Here is a 23,293-nt window from a genome sequence, read left to right as displayed (position 1 = left end):
TCAGTTGGTACAAAATTCCAAAGTTACCTCAAACAAAAACTAAAAATTTAGAAAACCTAAACCCTAATAACCACAACACTTGAACAACATAACTCAATGCCAATAGGAATCATATATATATATATATATATATATATATATATGTATGTATGTATCTATTATATATTTATAATTATTCTATATATTATTTATAGTTATAGCTAATATACTAGTGTTGATGTTTTTTCCTATCACTCTGTTAAGTCTTCTCCATTGCTTCCCAATTACAGTTTTCCCTTACTTGTCTATGATCACTATGATTTAACTGATTTCATACTGACATCAATTTTGTGTTTATAAGAAAGAATATAATCTATTTCAGCTTTTACAATCTGATTTGGACTTACCCAAGTCCATTTTTTTTGTTTGTCTTTTTTGAAAAAGATTTACATTGCCTTTTAATCATGCCTCTCCATGAATTCTGCCATGATATCTCCCCTGGCATTCCTACTTCCTAGGCCATACTTTCCAACAACCTCCTCTAGGTCATTATCTCCCTTCCTTCTCAGTCTTGCATTGAAGCCACCCATCATAATTATTGTGAAATCTGTTTGGTCATTTTTCATTTAATTTTATAATTTGCTGTAGAAATTCTCGATATCCTCTTAATCACATGTAGGTTAATAGATTTGAATAATGTAATTGTACATTTAGGGTTTATGTGTAATATAATATAATCTAATCCTTATATTACTCCTTTATATACTTCAGCATAGTTGATTCTACATCTCTTTTATACTTCAGCACATTTGATTCTACATCTTTGTGAACTGAAAATCGAACACCTTTTCTGCAAACATTATGTTGTTCCTTCCAATGTAGAACATATCCTGACTTCAAGGTGATCAGTTCTTCACTTCTGTTAATTTTGCATAATCCCATTATTTTCCGGTTCATTCCAAACAATTCTCTCTCCAACTCTTCCAGTCTCTCCCGGGTTTTTAGTGACCTTACATTCTAAGTAGCAAGCCATAAATCAAATGTGATATTTGATTTTTTCTTTCCCAGCTCTTCTGTGTTGTCCTGTCTTTGTCCATTTTGGCCTTTCTTTTTTTGTGGTATCACTTTTGAGAGTGTTGAATCTAGTCTTCTGCACTGACCAAGTGAGTAGGAAGATGCAATTCATACCTTTCTGCCAGGTTAGTTTTAGGCGACCCTTAACCTAGGGAACAGATGCCTTTCGTAGTTGCTCCTAACATGGATAAACAGACGCTACGTTATCAGTATCACTACTGGAGACCGTCACAGTGCTTACTAGGCTGTGATCAGTTATATTTTCTTATAAGCTTGGGGCCAAAAGTGAGAATTGAATGTGCGTGGAAACCAGTCTTGCTAAACCAACTAAGGATGTGGCCATCTAGCATAATAAAGGCGCTATACTTTCACACATACCTACACCCCATTACCTGAGGATTAGTTGTCGGATATTTTTAAATTACTTCATGCTTGACTCATGAGTTGATCATTTTCATTAATTGCTTGCAGTCTGCATATATGATAGATATAATTGTAGGCTTTGTAGAATTTTCCAAACATCTTATATTCAACTTCATCTAACATACAACCCTTCTTATATTTTGCTGTAGAATTTCCCCAGCATATTTCAGTATCGACACTTTCAACTCAAGCATTCTTGTGCTTTGTTTGATCAAGTACCTAGTAGAAAAATTTTTCAATTTCTTTTAAACTTTTGTGCAGAATTATGAAAAACCTTTCACTTGAAAAACCTTTCGTGTCAGTTAGGAAAATGTGTTCTTCAGACTTCAACTCGGTTGTAGTCTACTAGTCATAGTAGATGTATTTCGAAAAAGCTTTAGTTCGAAAGCTTTTCAGTTTGGCTATTTAAATATGAGAATAAATTTCCATTTTCAAAAACTCAATTGTTTGTCAACCAATTTAAAAAAAAAAATACCATTTTGTTTACAGTGAAAGGTTTTATTGTAAACAAAAACATTGTAAACGTACAATACGCTTCATTACAAACATTAGTTAATATTTTATTTTAGATACTGTATTCTGATAAAACTAGCAATTACTGTGATGTGAAGGATTAAAAAAATTGACATGGCTGCCATTTTGATATTGTGAATATGATTAACCAAAATTTTTTATTTATTAGAAGAAGTTTGCACAAACTCGTTTACCAAATATTATAATTTATCAGACCAGTATTGTGGTATAAATTTTTCTTTGAAAACACAAAATGGCAGACAGAAGAAAAAGAAAGGGAAAACTCCCTTTTTTCATATAATATTTTTTTATGGAACATTTTTGTTTATTTTGTTATGAAGAATCCAAATTAATAGTTAGATGCACATTTTTGTTATCCTCAATTAGTGTTTGTATTTTAGAAATTTAGGCTGTGTACTATTAAAAAATAATGAGTACATGTAACAGTGATAATTGCTTTTTGGTACAGATTTTTTTAGTAAATTTTCTATACAGTTATAAATAAAACAATATCACTACCTCATCCAATATTGCATAAAAAAAAATTATGTCTGCACAGGTTTATGGTTGTAGCCCAAACTATTGTTAGTGCATTTTCCTCAAACCAAAGAGTAATTCTAGAATGTGTCATTCATGTTTACATAGCAACAGCTCTATTTCTTGTGTTTACAGTAATCCCCACATTATGTTATTAAATAATTACACAGTAATTTTTTTTGATTATGCTAAAATACACTTACCACAATTTGATTTGTACATTTATTTTGAATTGTAGATGTGGTTGGAGTATTTGAAACGTAGTTTATCAAAATTCAAATTAACATTACTCTTACCATATTTAGAAAGCGAGTCGTATTTTAAAATAGTTAATTACCTTACCAATTATTTTTACCTTCTTTTCTTTCCTTCTTTTATTATTTATTTTATTTTAGTAACTTCACACTAATTCCCAAAATTCCTAATCATTAAAATTTCCTGTTTTACCAATAGGAAATTTCATATTTACATTACCTGTTCATCATTTTTCATATTTTTAAATCTGTTGTGTAGAAATTCAGTTTGATGTTTAAAAAATTTGTAAAAGATACAATAAATTGTCATTTTGTAATTTTAATTACATAAGTTTCATGTGCATTCTACTCCAGCATAATTAACTGATATTTATGTGATTGATAATTTCTGATCTTTCCTTGTGTGATTTGCATTTTACTAACATATTTTTAAAGTTAAGATTTAATTATAATCTTCAAGGCCTTCCTAAAATGCATGAGTAAAATTTTCATAATTTGCAACATAATTATGTGTAGAAAGTACTAATTTCTTTTATTATAAGTATTCTTTTCATGAAAAGTTCTGTCTTTGTTTTTTAAAGATATTAGTTAGATTTTCTTTTAGTAAAAGTGTTGCCAAGAAGTTAATGAACCCGAAATAAGGATGTAAAATCCTTTGATTTTGTCATAAGATTGATAGGTAAAATTTTTCAAATTTGTTAAAGTTTATATTATTAACGCTTTAGAAGTCAGGAAATTTTTAAAGTTTAGTTTTGTTTAATTTGGATTACCATATTTTTTTATCATTCATTTTATTATTTGTGTGGCAGTTTCTATGACTTTATTGCATTCATATTCTTGGCATGCCTAAAAAAAAAAAACCAAAAGTACTTTGCTGAGTTGTTAATCAGTGGGTTGTCCCCAGTATTATCACCTTAGGCCAACAGTCTCTTCCTTTGATTCACAATGAAAGGATATCTACTTTAGATCTGTAAAGCGTGGTTGATTGATGAACTTACATTTATAAAACTATAACAGTTAATCTTTCATTCTATTCTTACAGGTGCTTCTGTAAAGTAGCTCAACAATTTTGAATTATATTATGATTTATATAATTTATGATTGTATTATAATTTTGTGTTGAACAGTAACATTTTTGTATCTGCTTAGTGGCAACAGTTGCTGAGAGATTAGAAGTTATAAATTATTTAAACATTAAACCTAGACGGGTACTCAAGGGACATCAAGCAAAGGTTTTATGTTCTGATTGGTCACCAGATAAAAGGCATATTGTCTCATCTTCACAGGTAGTTTTTTCTTTACATACTAATTTTATAAAATTTATAAAAACTAATCTTTATAAAGAATTTTCGTAGTTAATTTCTATATAAATATTATTCTTTAGTTTACGTGAGGGCGTATTATATTCTTCCTTAGTTAATGTAGCAAAAAGTGGTGTAATAATTAATAAGAATTTCATTTTAGCATAGTGGCTTTACATTGCTGTTAATGAAATAAATAAGGTTTATGTTGGTGATAATTAATTGTATCATTCATGACATTAATATTAATAATTAAAAATTAAATTTTTTTATATTAGTTTTTTTGAATGAAAATCCACTTGAATAATTTATTAGATTATTTACTTTAAAATGTTTTTGGTGAATTGCAATATATTACTAAATTTTGTTTGTTTGTTTTTCTGTTATTTTTCAGTAAATTATTAATGTTTACATTTATTGTTAATAGGATGGTAAAATGATAATTTGGGATGCTTTCACCACCAATAAAGAACATGCAGTTACAATGCCCACCACTTGGGTAATGGCTTGTGCATATGCTCCATCTGGCAATTTGGTTGCGTGTGGGTAAGGGTTTTCTTCTTACTTTTTATGTAAAATATTTAAAACTTGTGACATGTTTTTACAGTTTTATTTATTTCTGATCTAAAATAAAAGGCTCCATTCTGTATTAGTAACTACGCAAAACAATTAGATTCATCTTTCGTACCACAAAATCTTTTAAGAATAAATAGATTTATTAATTGGAGGTATGAAATTATTTCTCATTTACTAGGAGATAGGCTACCGTAGAAGACTAAACGATAATGGAAAAAATCACACTACTATAGTAAGAGACTTTTTTTTTGTTCCCAGTAACCATGAAAACTACTGAACCAGTCATGAAATTTTAACTTCACTTTCTTAAGACCCTCAGAATGTTTACTACAGTTCACACCTCACCAATCTCACTGCTATAATTGTAAATAAAAAAAAAATGTATAAATTAATAACTTTGTATTGACTTCTTCAGAAAGATATTATAAGATTTACTAAAATTAATGTCATTGTCTGTAAAAGATCAGATTATATATATATATATAAACAAATTAGTTTGAAATAGAATTAAAGGGAATGATGACTATTTACAGATTTAACACAGTTTTGATGGTTTGAGGCATATAGCGTTTCAATATTAGTATCAACTTTATTATACTAAGTTTAACATCACTGTCTGATTTGGTGTTAACCCGTGAAAACTCATCCTCACATGACCAAAGTAGCACTTGCATTTTTATTTACTGAACTAAGAAGTTCCATCAAGATAAACCATACACATTATTGGCATAGATTTGATTTCAATTCTGTATTAATACTTTTATAACACTTAGGTGTTGAGATCACAGATAGGAGGAACTTCCAAGGCTACTAGAATTTATGATCATAGACATAATATACACCAGAGCATTCTCAAAAATTGAAATGTGTTCACTTTGTTCAAAATTGGAGTTCAACCTTCAAGAAATATTTTAGGTGACAAATTAGCTTTTGATTATCTGAATTTGAAAGTTATTCAGATAAATAACATGATTAAAATATGTAAACATTGTATTGCCAAAAAATGGAATGATGAAATTCCTGGACTTTGCTGCTGGGATAAAGTAGTTATTGAACAACTTCACTATCCTATCCTCTTGATTTCATTAAAAATTGATTTTTGTGAACACATTTTTTATCTAAACATTTTATTTTTATGCTAAGTCATGAATAGTGATAACTCACAACTCTCAGCAAGAGCAACAACTGACACATAATTACTAAAAAACTATTTTCAGTTTTTTAAGTTCTCTATGCATATATCTTGGGTGGAGCCGTGACAGGGATGCTAGTTAAAAATATCATTTTATATTTATGAATAAGGTGAATTAATTATATACTTTGAAAACCATCTTATGTTATATTATTTCATATTGGTTTATTTTTATTGATTTTGACTTATTGCAAAATGGTCTGTACACTTTTGTTAAGATAATGCTTCAGTGATTACCTTGCAGTGCATGATTAGGAGGAAAACTGATTGACTATCCTTTAACCTGAGACCAAATACACTATTAGAGATTACAGTATCATTGTAGATGTAGGTAAAATCAGTTCTTCCACTGTTTATTTAAAATTTTACACAGTAACTAATTTTAGTGGAACTGTGGATTTGATTTTTCTTCTTGAATTAGCAATTTTTATACTGCTAATTTCTTTTTTTATTTTTATTTTATAATGTTTTGTTTAAACTTTTTGAATTAACATTGTACTACAGTCACAGTAAGAGAAATCCAATTCATTTGCTTTTAATGAGATACTTAGGTTGTCTTGTGTTAGTATATAAAAATACAGGATGACAATGTGCTTAATTGAATTTAACACTGACTTACTGTTATAGCGACTTGTTTATTAAGTTAATTTATGTAATTATAATTCAAGTTTTATTTTATTCCTCATTAATATTGGATAACTATGTTTAGCAATGAAATATATATTGTGGTACAGTAGTTTAATTCAGGTAGCTCCTATGCTAAATGTAATGTATATAAAACTGATGGCTCACAATTTTTATTTTAATTCAGATTTAATGATTTACGTACTTAATAATGTTTATTTTTAGGGGGCTTGATAATAAAGTAACTGTTTATTCACTGAGCTTGGAGGAGGATGTATCAACAAAAAAAAAGACTGTTGGGACGCATACCAGTTATACGTCTTGTTGTACATTTCCTAATTCTGATCAACAGGTATAATTTGATTTTTTTATTTTTGTTTTAATTATTTAATACTAGTGATGTACTTACTGTAAATTATGTACTTATTAGTTTTTAATTTAATAACGCTGGTAATTTATGTTATAAAAGTAAGGAATTAGTTTCTTATTGCCCTGTCTTTGATAAAGAGCGGTTGAAATTACTAAATTATTTTCAGTAAATTAATAGTTTGGTTTGGTTTATATTATTCACTATTAATTTTTTTTGCATTTTAGTTTTACTGATTGATATCAATTTAATGAAAATAGTTTAGTAATTTCAATTGCTCTTTATGTATCATAGTGACATACTATACTACACATACTATGTATATTATGAATATAACAGTTGGCAATTATTTGCAGATGTATGGCTGTAAAACACATCCAAAAAAATTACAATGAAATTGTAAACTGTATGGTAAGAGTCTCGCAGATATCATTTCTTCCGCTCAAAAAATAAAATTTCTGTAATATAAATAAAACTGTTTGTAACAAAATGATACTAATATCAAAAAAGGTAACACTACATTTCTATTATCAAAATCTGTTATTAATTTAGAATTTTGTTAAAAAAATAATACATGTTAAATATATGTAATAGACAATAGATAATAAGCAATGTTTAAGCGTTGCATATAATAAGCAAAAAATTGAAAAATTTGTTACAAAACTCTCACCAGCCCAATTCATTTATATGTAATACATATCACATTTACAGAAATTATACATTTCTTATGATTATTCATTGTTTAATAAATGAAATCGAGCTGGTAAGAGTTTTGTAACAAATTTTTCTATTTTTTGCTTATTATTTGGAACACTTCAACATTGTTTATTATTTGTTATTGTATATCTATTATCTATTTCATATATTTAACATGTATTTTTTTTAAACAAAATTCTAAATTAATAACAGATTTTGGTAATAGAAATCTAGTGTCTTACCTTTTTTGATATCAGTATCATTTTGTTAAAAAGAATTTTATTTATATTACAGAGATTTTTGTTTTTTGAGTGGAAGAAATGATATCTGTGAGACTCTTACTGTACGGTCTACAATTTCAGTGTAATTTTCTTTAGATATCACTGCATTTTGTTAGATTATTCTTTTATTATTTTTTATGAATTACTGATTGTTATCTTATGGATTTATTATTAAAATTTATTGCCTTTCTAAAACCAACAAATATACATTTTTTTTAATTTCTCGGGCAACTTTTTTTGTTGATAGTCATATCATTCAGTTCATACCATATTTTTCCCTTTTCAATAAAACTAGTGTAATGACCTTCACAAATCACAAATATTGATGTAATATTGCACTTATTATTTTGTAAGTGTAACTCCGATTTTTATCGCATCCGTGGACACACTTTTTATATTATTATTAAATGAACTTTTTTTTTTTAAATTTATCCATCAGTTAATTCAAATAGTTTTAATTGTAGAATAAAAATTTTACCAGTCTAATTTATTTCTGTTTTATGTAACAAATCTTTGTTGCCACATTTGCAACACTCTCCTACTGTTCGTGTTTTTTGTGATTTATTAGCAACTATATTCTTTTGTAAACTATTACTTTTATTTTTTTTTTGTAATGAAGTGATGGGAATTAAAAAAATTGTTTTATCTTTAGTACTTTCATTTTCATGAAAGCATTTACTGTTAAACTTTCATTTACATAAAATAATTTACTATTAAAACAAGTAGTAGTATATTTTCTTTTAAATTTTATTATTTCTAGTACATTATCAAGTTTTTGTACATTTGTAAATTCAAAGGTGCCGTTAAGTACTGCTACCTAACAGCGTGATTCGTAAACCCACCTTTTTGAGGGAAAAATGACATATTTGAGTCCAGCGATTCATCAAATAGAAGAAAAAAATTTGTCTAATAAAATTCGAGGTATTTTTTGAAAGTATTCTTTATTACAAATCTAATTGAACTGAAATATAATGTTTTCATGCTTATTTTTTAATTTTTCTTTCAATTTTCATTTCACTTTTATGTTAGAATCTAAAAGTGAACCTAAAACCATGTTTAAAATTGTAAACATAGTTCATTGACTTTGCTGTGCCGTCCAGTTCTGCAGATTCTTACCAGCAAAGTTCTAACGAACTTCTTGATAACAAGCAGGACTTTTCTATTATTTTATAGAAGCAACCTAGCAAAAAAATGAACATTAATTTGATCTATTGTAAAATATTCTAGTTTTCATCTCATAAAAATTGGCCTAGGAGAAATCGGCTTTAAAGAAACTAAAGCTATTATTGCAGGTGTAATACATTTTTTATGAAAATTGATGATTGATTAATTAAAACTTTATACTGGGATTAAAAATAGAGAATGGAATAATTATGCTACCCATTGAAAATTGAGATATTCAAGGGTAGATGTAATTCTCTGATTGATATAAATCAACACGTTAACTATCACTGAAAAATTATTTTCCTGTAAATCCATAATTTCTCCAACAAAATTGATAAACTTATGTCAATATTCTGAAAACATTTATGTGTAGTTATTTATTATTTAACATTTATTTAAATAACAAAAATTAAGAGGTATGTTTTTGATATTTTCAAAAATGAAGATTTTCAAATGGTATAAAAAAATCGTTAATTTTTACATTTCTGTTGAGTTGCATACCAAAAGAATACCCTTTAAAATAAGCTGTAACAGAACTCTACTAATAAAGCAGAGAGCTATGTGTATTTTTGTAGTTAAGTAGCTAACAATTTTGTGTTTTTTATGTTTTTGAAAAATTATTGTAAAAAGATCTGCTGACTCAAATTTTATATTTTTATTAATTTTGTAGATACAACTTTAAAAAAAGCTGACAACACAGTTATAGGACTTTTCCATCACATGGCCTTTTTCTGCTGCATGGATTATACACACAACTTAATTTAAAATATTTTTTGTTTATTTAAATACAATATTTTTTGTTTATTTAATTCCATGTTTCTAACTAAAGCACGTGTGCACATACCTTATTTCATTCGCGTGGGTACGGTACTAGCAACTACTTTAAATAAATTTTTAATTTTAAATATTATTCATTTATTTAATTCTACAATTACCTGTGATGTCAGAACATAGCAGATGAGTACAGCAGTATTATTCGAGCCACTAAGTGAGATGTAGGGTGTGTAAGGGGGTTGGCAGGGTTAAGACCCCACTTTGATGGGGGAACAAATTTGTGGATCCTTCAAGATGCTAATAGAAAAAATTGCAATGAAAAAGACCCACCATACTGCCTTCTACAACGTTCAAAATTATTACTATTTTTTGGAGTGGGGATGCAATTTAGCAAAAAAATGTTACACAAAAGATGTTTTTTTTAGATAATTGTTCACAAATATATTTTTTTTTAAAAATGCAACAAAAATCACCCCTTGTACTGCCTTCTATGACTCTTCAAAGTTAAGACCATTTTTAGGAGTGGAGGTGAAATTTAGAAAAAAATTTTTTACAAAAGTTATTTATTAATATTCACAAAATTATTTAAAAAAATATAACCTTAATTATGCAAAATCTGGAGACGATTTTGTTTTTCGCTCCTGTATCCCCCACCCTATGACCTTTTGAATTGAAAATTTAATAGCATCAATGCCCCTACTATAGAAATGTTATAACCAGGTTTGGTGAAAATCAGTCAAGTAGTTCTGGAGATATAAGGCGATTTATATGCCAACATATATACATACATACGCACATTTTATTGTGGAAACTTTGCCGTCATTTTTAGGTTTTCTGGGCATGTTAGGGGTCAGTTTGTCAAGATTTGGTGAAAATCAGATATGCCCAATTTTGACCGATCACCATATTTTCCCTTCTATATAGCTATAGCTGCTGTACAGATGGGAAAGGAGAAAAGTCCCTGAAATCTAAGACATGGTTTTACATGATTTCAGTAGCAAGCAATCCGTATTTTGTTTATACAGATTCCTTTTCTTATTTTTATAAAATCACAGATTTCTTGGGTGTGTATTTTTTTCAAATGAATTTTTCAACTTTTAATGGTTTTTTTGTAGGCTTCTCCTTATTTAAAAAGCAGACCAGGTAATGTAAAATATTATATTATATATATATTTTTTTTTTAATAATAAAACCGATGTTAAAAATCAGCCAAAATCTGTATATGATGTTCCTTATTGCTGATTTTTTATAACTTTGATAAATTAAATAATATGTTTTGTTTACTTTTTATTTACTAAGTTAATGAATAATTGCACAGAATTTGAAAATGTTGACAGACTTAAGTTTGTAGTATTGATATTACACCTCAGTTTGTAGTAGTGTGCAATTTTGAATATATTCTTATGTTTTTTTAAATGAGCAGAGTTGATGGTGAGCGATTATACCATTGAATGCACTCCAATATTAAATTAGGTCAGTGTATTCTATTTTTCTGATAAATATTGTTATTATTAGATTAAACAAGTTAATGGATTGTGGAAAAGGGTGCACATCTTTATTTATTTTTTCTGATTGAATTTTGTTCTATTTAAGATTTTAACTGGAAGTGGAGATTCAACTTGTGCTCTTTGGGATGTGGAATCTGGTCAGTTGTTACAAAGCTTCCATGGACATGCTAGTGATGTAATGGCGTTAGACTTAGCTCCCTCAGAAACTGGGAACACATTTGTGTCAGGGGTAAGTACTACATATTTTTCTCATCAACCCATTTTGACTGGTTTGATGTATTACTTCATTGTATTTTATTCTGCCCTATTTTTCTTTAACTTTTTACTTGTTATATCTTACATCCTTATATCCTATAAATTTTAACCATTGTCTACCCACATATGACTTGTCTTGTATCAACAAATTGATTGGTTATATTTCATGGTTTATTTTCCTAGAGATGACATCTTTATTATTATATTAGATATCTTTATTATTATTGTGGTTTATTAGTCCTCAATGTCCTAATATTGATGATATTAGACATCCAGTCACTACTGTGATCTATGCATTGTGTAGACATAGTCAAGTTTACTGGTTTATATCAATAATGTTATATTTATTCAAGAGACAACGTATTACCCTTTAAATTGGACTGTAATCTGTGGCCATAATTAGCACACAGCCATAGTTGTTATGGTACATCAGTTATTTTCTGTTTTTCCATTCTTATTTTCATTCAGTTAGGTAAAAACCTCTGAACATGCTAAAATTTTGTTGTCTTTTGTTACTTCTTATTGACACAAAAGAAAACATGTTTGAACTATTTTTTAAATAGAATTGATAATCATTTCTTAAATTCTTTAACCCCTTTCATTAGAGGGGTGAAACTATATTACATATTTTTATATTAAAAACAAATGAGGCAGTTAAAAGTTGAAGAAAATGTTTTATCTTGCATTAAAACAATATGTGAGCATTTGTAATCAGGAAGAATATCTTTAAGTAATATGAACTATGTGGTCTAAATCAGCTTATGTGAAAAATGTAGTAAAAATAGGGTACTTTTCCTTTGACATCAACAAAGTAGTTTTTCCATTTTTGTTATGTATAATCATATTAATTAATTAAAGAAAGAAAGACTTTAAAACAAGCCATAAATCCAGTTTTTGTTTTACTTCTAACTGATGATTTTTTTTTCGTTATCAGTCATTTAACTACTTTAATGATATTTCCCATTCTTTTCTGTTTTCTGTTAATCTTTTAACCACAGTATATTAATATATAGGCTATATTATACTGTATTTCAGTATTTGCTTTCCTCTGTTGTTTTTACCTTTGCCTTTATCTTTTTTATTCTCACTTTTTCGTCTTAAGATCTCTTCATTTAGAAGTTAACTTGCATAATTTTGAAGATTCTCTTGTTATAAATTTCAATGCAAAGGCTTCTATTCTTTCCTGTCTATTTTTCCCCTTGTGCACATTTCACTACCATAAAGTGCTACCCTTCACAAATATTTTCAAAAATCTCTTTAATTCTTTGATCTTCTAACCTAAATATCTGAATATCTAAATATTCTGCTATATATTAGCAGAATATTTAATTCTGCTAATATATAGATATTAGTTCTTAAGATATTCGCAGAATTTTTTTTTTCATGAAAGCTTTCCTTACTTGTACCTGCGTGCTTTTGATTTCTCCATCCTTTGCAATTTTATCTCCTAAATAACAAAATTCTGTAACCTTTTTCTATACTGTTTTCACCTATCTGAATTTAATTCCTTATTATCCTTCTTTTTATTATATTTTATTACTTTTGTTTTACTCTTATTTATCTTCAGATTCAATTTGTCTACTTGGTATTCATGCCAATCAGAATATCTTCTAATAGTTACTGCCAATAAAACAATGTTGGTGAACGTCAACAATTTTATTTTTGCTCCTTGAGTTGATACCTCACTCTCAAATTCGCCCTTCAGTTCAGATTTTAATGCTTTCATATACAGTTTTAAACGCAAAGGGAAGACTACATCCTTGTATTATATCTTTCTGGATCAAAACTAGCTTTTCTACTTTTTTTACTGCTGCCCAATACTTGTGCAGTTTGTATGTATGTTGTTTTCCTTTATTCTTTCTTAAAAACGTTAAAACATTTTATTCCATTCTGTATTGTGAAAAAATCCTGATTTGTAAATACCATATATGTACTCTATTCTTCCTAAGCCTACCTTCAACATTTTTATCTGAGGATTAGAAGTGCCTCACTTTACCCATGTTCTTTCTGAAATGAAGTCTTCATTCAGTACTGCTTCCATCTTATAGTCTATTTACATGTAAGTTATCCTAGTGAGTACATTCAGTGCATGAGATGTTAACAGTATGATGATTTTCATATTTGTCTGCTGGTGCTTTTTTTTGTATTGCCACTACATTTTTGTAGTAGTTTTAACGTTTGTAAAAATACTTTTGAGATAAGGATGTAGAATAATTTTGTATAGATTACATTTGTTGTAGATTACAAATAGTATTATCTAACTTAACTTCATGATTTAAACAATAGGCAACAAATGAGGAATGTCTGATCCATATTAGTAATAACATTTTTTAGTTTTATTCTAATAAAAAGTAATCTGGAGGACTGTTATTACAACATATCACGTCATTACACAGATTTGTCTAAGATATCATAATGAATTTCATAATAAGGTTTATATAATACAGTATCAAGGTAATATAATATATTTATTTTATTACGTATGTATTAACCAGTTGTAGGTATTATTGAAATATCTTCCTCATTTTTCATTTTCTTCAAAGCTTGAATCAGTCCAATGTTAGGATTGATATAACAAGTTGTTATAATCTTTGAATTTTTGTTACTGACCTTTTTTATTTTATTGTAATTGCTTTTGTATTTTTTTTTATGTTGCTCCAATCAAGTTTTAGCCATGGTTTTCCTTGATTCCCATGAAGGAAGAAATTTATTTCTTCCAGATGTTTATATAAAAGTCTATATGAAGATAGTTATTATTCTTTTCCAGTTTTTGTAATAAACTTTTACTACATAAAGAAATATTATTTGCAGCGTACTATGACCTCTCTTCTGATATAATATTTACTTATCTTTTAGCTACTAAGATATATTAACAATGTCAGTTATCATATTGTATGTGTGTGTATGATAATTACATTTGAAATACATTTCATGTATCACAAAGATTTAAAAGTTTTTATGATAAATAAATAAATTGTAGTTTTTATCTTTGTAACATTTCGGCAATGTTTATATCACTATTTGTTATGATAAACAGCATTACTTTGATTGTTTATGAGTACTCCTGAGGTGATAAGGAACTTCTAGGTCTTGTAGCTATATAAAGAAGATTAAGAGTGCCTCTGATAGATTCTTGAGTAGGTACTTTCATCTTATTATTATGAATGTGGAGATTCACTGTTGAAAATTTTTGTCGGAATGAGGCATTTTATACCAAAAAGTATGAATAAAATATATACATATTTTTAATACATTTTTTCTTATTGTAATTAGAGCTGTGATAAGATGGTTCTGATCTGGGATATGCGTACTGGCCAGTGTGTTCAATCATTTGAAGGACATCTCTCAGATATTAACAGCGTTAAATTTCATCCTAGTGGAGATGCTGTAGCTACTGGTTCTGATGATTCTACAGTAAGTTAAAATTTATTCTGTATTAATAGATTTAGGTAATTATGAATTAAATCTTTTTTGTGAAATCAACTTCTTAGTGGTTATTACTAGCCTATTGCTGCTAATAATCAAAAGTATATATCAGTTACTCATTCGGGTGAAGATGTATCAAGCATTATTTGTAAAATGTTATTACTAAAATAAGATGATTTAAGGAACCACTACATCAAATGCAGCTTTAGTCTTTGGGATTTTACTCATATTTTGTTCCTTTCTGTTTTCCAAAATAAAATTGATCTCTGAGATCTTCCAATTGTCGCAAGGCTTTAGAGAACATTCACAGCTTATCATTTTAAATCTAAATTTTGCTATTTGTTATAAATAACTTCTTTAAAATATATATTTTGTGACTTCTTCATGATGAATAACATGTCCAGCTTTCTTATAGAATGTCTGGGATTTCAGATTCTGGTCAAGGTTTTATATATTTATAAAACCTTGACCAGTATATATATTACCTTTTTATAAATATATATATTCTCTAGCCCAAGTTTTAAGTGGATTAAATTAGTTTAAATAAATTCATATATGTTATATATGCAGAGAGACATCCAGAAATAAATGGATTGTTAAAAAATTGTTTTAATAATTTTTACTCACTGAAACTATAATTCTCCTTCAAAATAATTTCCATGTGACTAAATGCTCTTTGTCGCAATGGTTTTCCTACTGCTAAAAACATTTTGGGAATTTCTGAAGAGAACACTGCACAAAGTCTAAGAGCTCTTTTATATGAAGGAAGAAAAAAAAATCTGCATAGAGCAAGGTCAAACAAGTAGAAAGTGTAATGTTCAACAGCCATTGTGATTTTTAACAAAGATTGTTTGATGTATAGTGTTATGGGCATTGATTGTTGTTTTATTTGTGGGTCATTAACCTCAGCACCTAACACAACTTTATAAAGAGTGTGAATCATTCCAAAGTTGGTTCTTCAAACCATGGCACATGTTTACATAATTAGTTTTCTGATCTGTGAGCAACCAAGCCACAAATTTTGCAGCAATGCATTTGATGTTCTAATCATCTTTTAAAATTTTCAGGCAAGACAGCAAAAAAATACAAGTTAATTAACAAATTTCTGTAATAATTTAATGGGATAAATTATTCCAGTACAAACTTTTTCAAGATTTCTTGATTCGCAATTGCTATAGGTTGGGCAGATCTTGTTGATTTTTAAGTTGCATTTGCCGTTGTTTGAAACTGCTTGAAGACTTGTGTTTAATTAAAAAATTTTTCTGTGAAAGTATTTTGGAATCATCTCTATTATTTCTTCAGCCATTTTCTCCAAGAGAAAACAAATTTATTGGAGAGTCTGGTCTTTATGATCGCCCGTCATAAAAATTGCAGAACACATTTAACAAATAACAAAAAGACAACATTGAATACCTTAAAAATAATAAAGAGCAATGCGACTTATCAGAGTCTACCACAAAATACTATAACCTTGCTACCCTAATGGTAGCAATCTAGGTTCTAGTGCAGCTATATCTAGGTTGCATGCCAAGTACAGATTCTGATTATTTGTGGATACCATGTTGAATGAATTGAAAATATGTTGATGCTTGTTGAGCTGCATAATTGTTATTTATGGAGTTCAAAATCTTCGGTTTATTTTTTATTAAAGGATATGTGTGTTTAAAGAACTGGATTATAGGCATATTTATGTAGTATAAATATGTAAAAAAAAAATCTTTATAACCAAATTATGTTTTTTAACATGTGTAATATCATTCAAAAGTATTCTATTATACTATAAACTGAAGTTTTCATATATACATTTTATTAATTAACTTTCACTGCTTGTAACTGTGTTAATAATATGTTGTGTAAGATGTATCTTAGTGTTTTTAATTAGTAACACATGATTTTAAGGAAAATGTTTCATATTTTACATTTTATTATTTGTATTTTACATTTCAAATATATTGTTTTTTTTTGTATACTTTATTTTTTTCAGTGTCGTTTGTTTGATCTTAGAGCTGATAAGGAAGTCGCAGTTTATAGTAAAGAAAGTATTATATTTGGAGCCAATTCAGTGGATTTTTCTGTCAGCGGTAATTTATTTCTATCTATATTTTAAATAAAGATATTTTAATATTTAAAAACAAGATTAATTTTTTCATAGATCTTGTAGAATTTGGAGTTTTTTTTAGAGATTGCTTGAGTTCTGTGTAAATCTTTCTTTTAAGAAGTAAGAAGAGATCTTCTTACTACTTTTTGATCATTGTATTTGTTCAACGTTGTCTGTCTATCTGGTTATTAGTCTACCCCATCCCTTTCAAACTAGTCCATTTGGTGCACTAAATGTAGCATTCACTATGTATCCTGTCATCTGTATTTCTCTATACTTACCACATGATCTGGTATGTTATTGAGTAATATTTTATTTATCACATCTGGATTTCATTCACCAACTCATGGTTTTTCTTTTTTTGTTTGTTGTATTTATTTATTTATTTTCAGTATCTCTCTATACCATAATTTTTATTTTTTATTATAGTGTTTCAAATAATGTAACTTAAAAGTCTGTGTTTCTGGTAGTCATATTCTGTTCATATCATGAATTTTGGTCTTTGTTATATGTAAATCAGTCTGATATATTTAAGGATCCTCACCTCTTAAAGACAAAATCATACTGGACAGTTATACTAATACAACATTTTGTTAATTAATATTTATTTGTTTCCAAGATTTAAAGTTTGCACACTGGAGGTAGATGAATCAGACATAATTTACTATTGTGGAATTGAATATTGGGTAAAATAATGAATATAATTCATTTATATGAATTAACTTAAAAAACAAAAATAATGTTGAGAAAAAATGCTACAGATTCTTTATTTTTAATCCATATACTTAAACAGTAGCGTAGATTAAGAACAGTAGATGTTAACCCCTAGATCTGAAATTGGATTTACACTTCATGAAATGAATGAGTTCTTTGCATTTGTAGTATGCTTATAATAGTGTGGTCAATACAATCTTAAACAGTCACAAATCTGCAAAGACAATGAGAAGCGATTAGTTAATATTGTAGAGTGTAATAAGGTTAATTTTACTATTTTTGTACATTAATGAAGTGTAAAGCTGTTTACTTTAAAGTCAAATGTATTGAAAACAAATTCCATAAAATTTTAATAAGACATTACATAGGTCACCAGAAATGAGATTGGGAAATAAAATAAGACCATCCATGGTTTTTTTACAACTACTATCAACTAACATATAACTCAGACTCAACAACAGTGATTCAGAATGTTTTCATCTTTTTCTAACTATATTTATGACAATCCAGATTTCTTTATACTGATTTGTTTTAATTTTTATTATCATTAAATTAATTTTTATGGCGAGAAAAAAATTTAGTGATTATTTATAAATATTTATCTCTATTTGCAGGACGTCTTTTGTTTGCGGGTTACAATGATTACACTGTTAACGTCTGGGATTCTCTAAAATGTGTTCGGGTCAGCTTATTGTATGGCCATGAAAATAGAGTATCATGTCTTCAAGTTTCTCCAGATGGAACTGCTCTTTCAACTGGAAGTTGGGATTACACTCTTAGGGTAACAGAATTAATAAACAGTTTTCTTGTTTAATGACATTCTTTACATTTTTTATCAGTGCAGTTTAAATATTGATATTTTTTTCAATAAAGATTTTTCATACATCATGAAAAAATCCAAGTGGATTTGGTTACTAAAAGCTGTACAATGATCTGTACATAATACCTCATAATTTCAAACTGTTTGAAAAAGGCAAATATTGGATTTCAGTTAGAGATTATGAAGAGGGAGTTTTAAGAGACCTATAGAAAAAAAATGAAAGTAAAAAAGAATTAAAGAAATATATGTGCTATAACATAAAGGTGCATTTGAAAATTGTGTATAAAGAGATTTATTTATTGAAGAAACAACTGCTGTACAGATGTTGATTACTTAACATAAGCAATTGGATTTATATATATTTTGATTATAGTTTATTGAAAATATCACATTAATTTCTCTTGTTAATATGATTCTCCTTGTAGTGTGACAGTTTTCATCTCCCAAAGTGTTTCTTCTTTATGGGATTAAATTGCACAGAATAAACAAGAAAGTGAGTTCACTTATGTGTATCCTGCCTATTAACTCTACTGCAGTAGAGGGGAGCAGTCGTAGGTATGGATATATATATATATATATATATATACAGGTTGCAGTTATATCTGTTAGGTACAAGAGATTGGTTGTAGGTGATTTGGACATGAGACATAAGGCACTTCTGAAATTTGTACAAAACATTCTCAAAAAACAAAACGCTTCTCTTGATTTGTTTAAAAGAAAATTAGGAAGGGTTTGTTTTCTTTTTAGTTTGTTCACTGAGCTAAGTATACTATCCCATTGCATGTCAAGTCCACCACAATATAAGCTGTTCACTACAGGGACTGACTGCAGTGATTACCAATAGTTATTTTTTTTTTATGTTGGTAGTACTGTCGTGTTGTGTAGATGACATGCGTAGTTTAATTGTTGTTATATCTGTGCAGGTTTGATGCTGCTAGGTTAGTTTCATTATCGCTGCCCTGCCGTTAACCATGGCTGCTCTGCCGTTAACCATGGCTGCCCTGCTCTCTGTTTGCACCAACAAAGAGCAACGTTCAGCGATCTGTTTTTTGTGGTCGGAAGGTCTATCAGGGGCCGAAATTCATCGGAAGACTTTTCGGTACAGTACGGGAACAATGTTACTGCAGTGGAGTATCTACAAATGGATTGAAAAATTCAATAACGGTCGCACAAATGTTACCACGACTAAGGAGCCGGACGACCGTTTACCGCCACAAATGAGGAAAACATTGAGCGTGCATGTGACTTGGTTTTCTTAGACAGACGAGTACTATTGATGAAGTAGCACATCATCTGCCAATTAGTCATAGTTCTGGCTACGAAATCATCCACAACAGACTTGGGTTTCATAAAGTCTGTGCAAGATGGGTCCCAAAATAACTCGCACAGTTGCATAAACAAACGCACTTGGAAATCTGCCAAAAAACATTTGGATTGCCATGGTAACGAACGAGACATCTTAGACAGAATCATCACTGGTGACGAAACATGGAATCATCATTACGAGCCGGAGAGTAAACAGCAGAGTATTGAATAGAAACATCCAAATTTGCCCTGCAAAAAAAAGTTCAAGACCCAATCATCCGCAGGAAAAGTGATGCTTATGGTTTTTTGGGACTCACAAGGCCCAGTACTGGAACATTATGAGGAAAGGGGCCGACAATAAACAGTGCGCATTACAGTGAGATGTTTACTGTCAAGCTGAAGCCTGCAATTCAAAGCAAACGCATAGGACTGTTGTTGAAAGGTGTTATGTTGTTGCATGACATTGTAGCCCGTCCACATACTGTTGCCCACACTGCTGTAACGCTCCAGAAACTCAACTTTGAAGTACTGGCTCATCCTCCCTGTAGTCCTGATCTTGCTCCTTCTGACTACTACTTGTTTGGTCCACTCAAAGAGGCATTATGGGGTGGGGGGGGGGGTCTGATTTACCTCAGACGAAACAGTGAACAGTGAAAGAAGCAGTGCATTTCTGGCTCGCAGCTCAACCGAAAACCTACTTTTATGAGGGCATCAGGAAGCTTTGATGGACCAAGTGCGTTGAAATGCAAGGGGACTATGTTGAAAAATGATGTATATGTAAGTTTCCTATTTATATTACAATAAACTTTATAACTACATTGTGGATAATAATTGACTTACCCTCATGTATAGTGTACTGTAAACTAGTTTACTACTAGGTGATATAAGAATGTTGAGTGAATTTGTTTCTTCCTTATTATGTGGTCATAAAATACTATTAATGTATTTGGAATAAAATACATTTAAGCAATCTAATTAAAGTAACTAGTAAAATTCAGTCAAAATGGTTCCAGTAGGTGCTAATATTATCTCCTTCAGCTTATGATTTGAATAAATCATCAGTGTGCTAGTTTACTAATTAATGAAAGGACATGTTTCATGTTAGTATTAGAATGAAATTTTTTATAAATTTAACCAAATCGGCTAGTATTGCCTCTAAATTTTAATCCTATTTTTCATGTTACATTAATAACATTTTGTATGCCCAAGCAAAGCACATTTTACTTTTTTAAAGTTAATGAGATAAATTCTAACATGAACTCTCTGTTTTACTTTCAGGTTTGGGCTTAAAGAAGATATTTTAATATATATTTATTGCGGTTATACTAGTACATAAGTATGTATGTATGTACTTTGTGTTCAATGGTCGTAGATGCTATCTGAAACTAACCTGTGTGGACCTGTAAGAAGTGTTGAGAGTTGAATGCATTGAATTTAGAGTTGTGTAAGAAGATTGTGATAACAGAAAGGGGTTCTTCTGTGCCTCAACCTGCAGATCCACTGTGGTGAATTCCATTCAGTATATATTTTTTTTAAGTCTTACATATTTTATTGTTTTCTGTTTCTAGTCAGTCTCTATGTCTTAATATTAATTACCAAATTACTGAAGTACCAAAGTAATTTTAAAAAAAATTTTGTGTGATTAACAAGAGATTATCATATAGTAGGAATATCATATTAATGGTTACAATATTATTAGATTTATGATCTTTACTTATACCAACTTTTTTAAGATCGATTAGTTATAAACTAAATGATATATATATATTTTTTTTCTATTTTATAATTCTTTTGTTAATTTTTTAAATGTTTTTGTTTCTATTACTAATTATGTTTACATTAAAAAACAAAAAACAGATATCTAGTTTCTTAATAAAAATTTCACATATTAAAAGTGAAGTAGACAATCTGAAGTATTCTTCCAAAAATAATATTGTTAAACAATAGACTGCATCTCTTATAACCTGATTGTTGTAAAACACCTAGAATATCTTTGCGAATAAGACTGGATTTGAAGGGTGTAAAGTAAGATTCCAAACTATTTCTGTACTCTTACAGTATTTTCCTTAATGAACTTCAGTATCATCTCTATTTCCATCGATGCCACATTGTCTTTATTCCATTTAGTCTTAGTATTTACGTTATTCTTTCTCCTTGCAGCTTTTTCTGATTTGAGAAGTTTTTGATGACTCAGAATGGTAGATGTAATGAAAGAATTAAGAAATAGAATATCTCTGGGGAAAGGAATATTAGATTAGGCAAAAGGATTAGATTAGACAGCAAGAAGGGGATCCTGTTTAAACTAAAGATGTTTGTATAATCTTTCTTAGAAAGAAAGAGAGAAGAGAAACACTTAGATAATTTTGAAATGTAGGGTTGTGGAGAAGAATGAAAAAAGCAAATTGGATGGATAAAATGAGAAACGACATAATATCAAAATGAATAAGAGAGGAGTAAGTTATGTGAAGTCTGTAAGAAGAGGTAAATATCTTTGTTGTGATATAGACTTTGTGGAAATTAATTTTGGTGAAGGATTGTGTAGGGGAAAGCAAATGGAAAAAGTACAATTGGGATCCTTATAAACATTCAGAATGTTAGTAGCTGTAAGTAATGAAGAAATATGCTGAGGAACAAGGAAAATAGAGGATACGAATTTAAAACTTCCTGTATGACAAATTAACCAATGAAGTAAAAATGCCTAAGACCCAAGTCACGTTTAATAAATTGGTTCTATAGATCACATATTGTCAGGTTAACATATTCGCTGTTAGTATTTTTTTTAATAAACAGAACCAACCCTATGTTGAATTGATTTTACTTCAAAGATCCTCTACAAAGTCAACTAGATATAATATTATTCATTATTTTCTGGTAAAATTATATTTGTAATGGTATTTCTTTCATGCTGCACCACATGCATCAGCATATAATATGTAGTCGGAAGCATGTTCTACTGACTATTGTTACCATCTTTGTTACCATACAGCTGTATCCTGGAAATGATTAGTACAGTATTTCATAAAAAAGGTTTATTTTAGAAAATATAACATTTATTCTGTATTCCAGTATTATTTTATTGTACGTCAACAAATTTTATGTTTAAATGAAATTTTTATGCTTTCATTATTTATAGAAAAATTTAAAAAAGCATATAGAATAAATTATAATAAATTGCTCATTTTTAATATAAAAATTAGGCTAATTTTTAGGATAAGCAAGAACAATAAAAATAGAAAAAAATTCATACAAAAATTAATACCAAAAATGGTTCTTATTTCATTAGATTTATAAACAAATACAAAAAAAACAGATATAGAAAAAGAAAATAGATGTAAAACTAAAAATGTTACAATAAAAAAAAATCAGCATTACAATTTAATAAAAATATAAAAAATTATCGCTATATTAGGAA

At 28.6% G+C, this 23,293-nt stretch overlaps 1 protein-coding gene across 1 annotated transcript in view; it reads left to right on the top strand.

Annotated features, from left to right (window-relative positions):
• Nucleotides 1–21,589, top strand: part of Gbeta5 (guanine nucleotide-binding protein subunit beta-5) — a 28,829-nt gene extending 7,240 nt beyond the window's left edge. The window contains exons 2-9 of the mRNA XM_075358897.1: nt 3,930–4,066; nt 4,509–4,627; nt 6,699–6,825; nt 11,349–11,492; nt 14,792–14,932; nt 16,929–17,025; nt 18,371–18,537; nt 21,160–21,589. Of these exons, the coding sequence (XP_075215012.1) occupies nt 3,930–4,066; nt 4,509–4,627; nt 6,699–6,825; nt 11,349–11,492; nt 14,792–14,932; nt 16,929–17,025; nt 18,371–18,537; nt 21,160–21,171 (944 nt within the window). The 3' untranslated portion in view covers nt 21,172–21,589. The remainder of the gene's footprint in view (nt 1–3,929; nt 4,067–4,508; nt 4,628–6,698; nt 6,826–11,348; nt 11,493–14,791; nt 14,933–16,928; nt 17,026–18,370; nt 18,538–21,159) is intronic.
• The last annotated feature ends 1,704 nt before the right edge of the window (nt 21,590–23,293 follow it).

Source organism: Lycorma delicatula, chromosome 3, assembly GCF_047948215.1.
Source record: "Lycorma delicatula isolate Av1 chromosome 3, ASM4794821v1, whole genome shotgun sequence".
In the NCBI taxonomy this organism is placed as follows: domain Eukaryota; kingdom Metazoa; phylum Arthropoda; class Insecta; order Hemiptera; family Fulgoridae; genus Lycorma; species Lycorma delicatula.
This window is presented reverse-complemented; position numbering and strand designations above follow the sequence as displayed.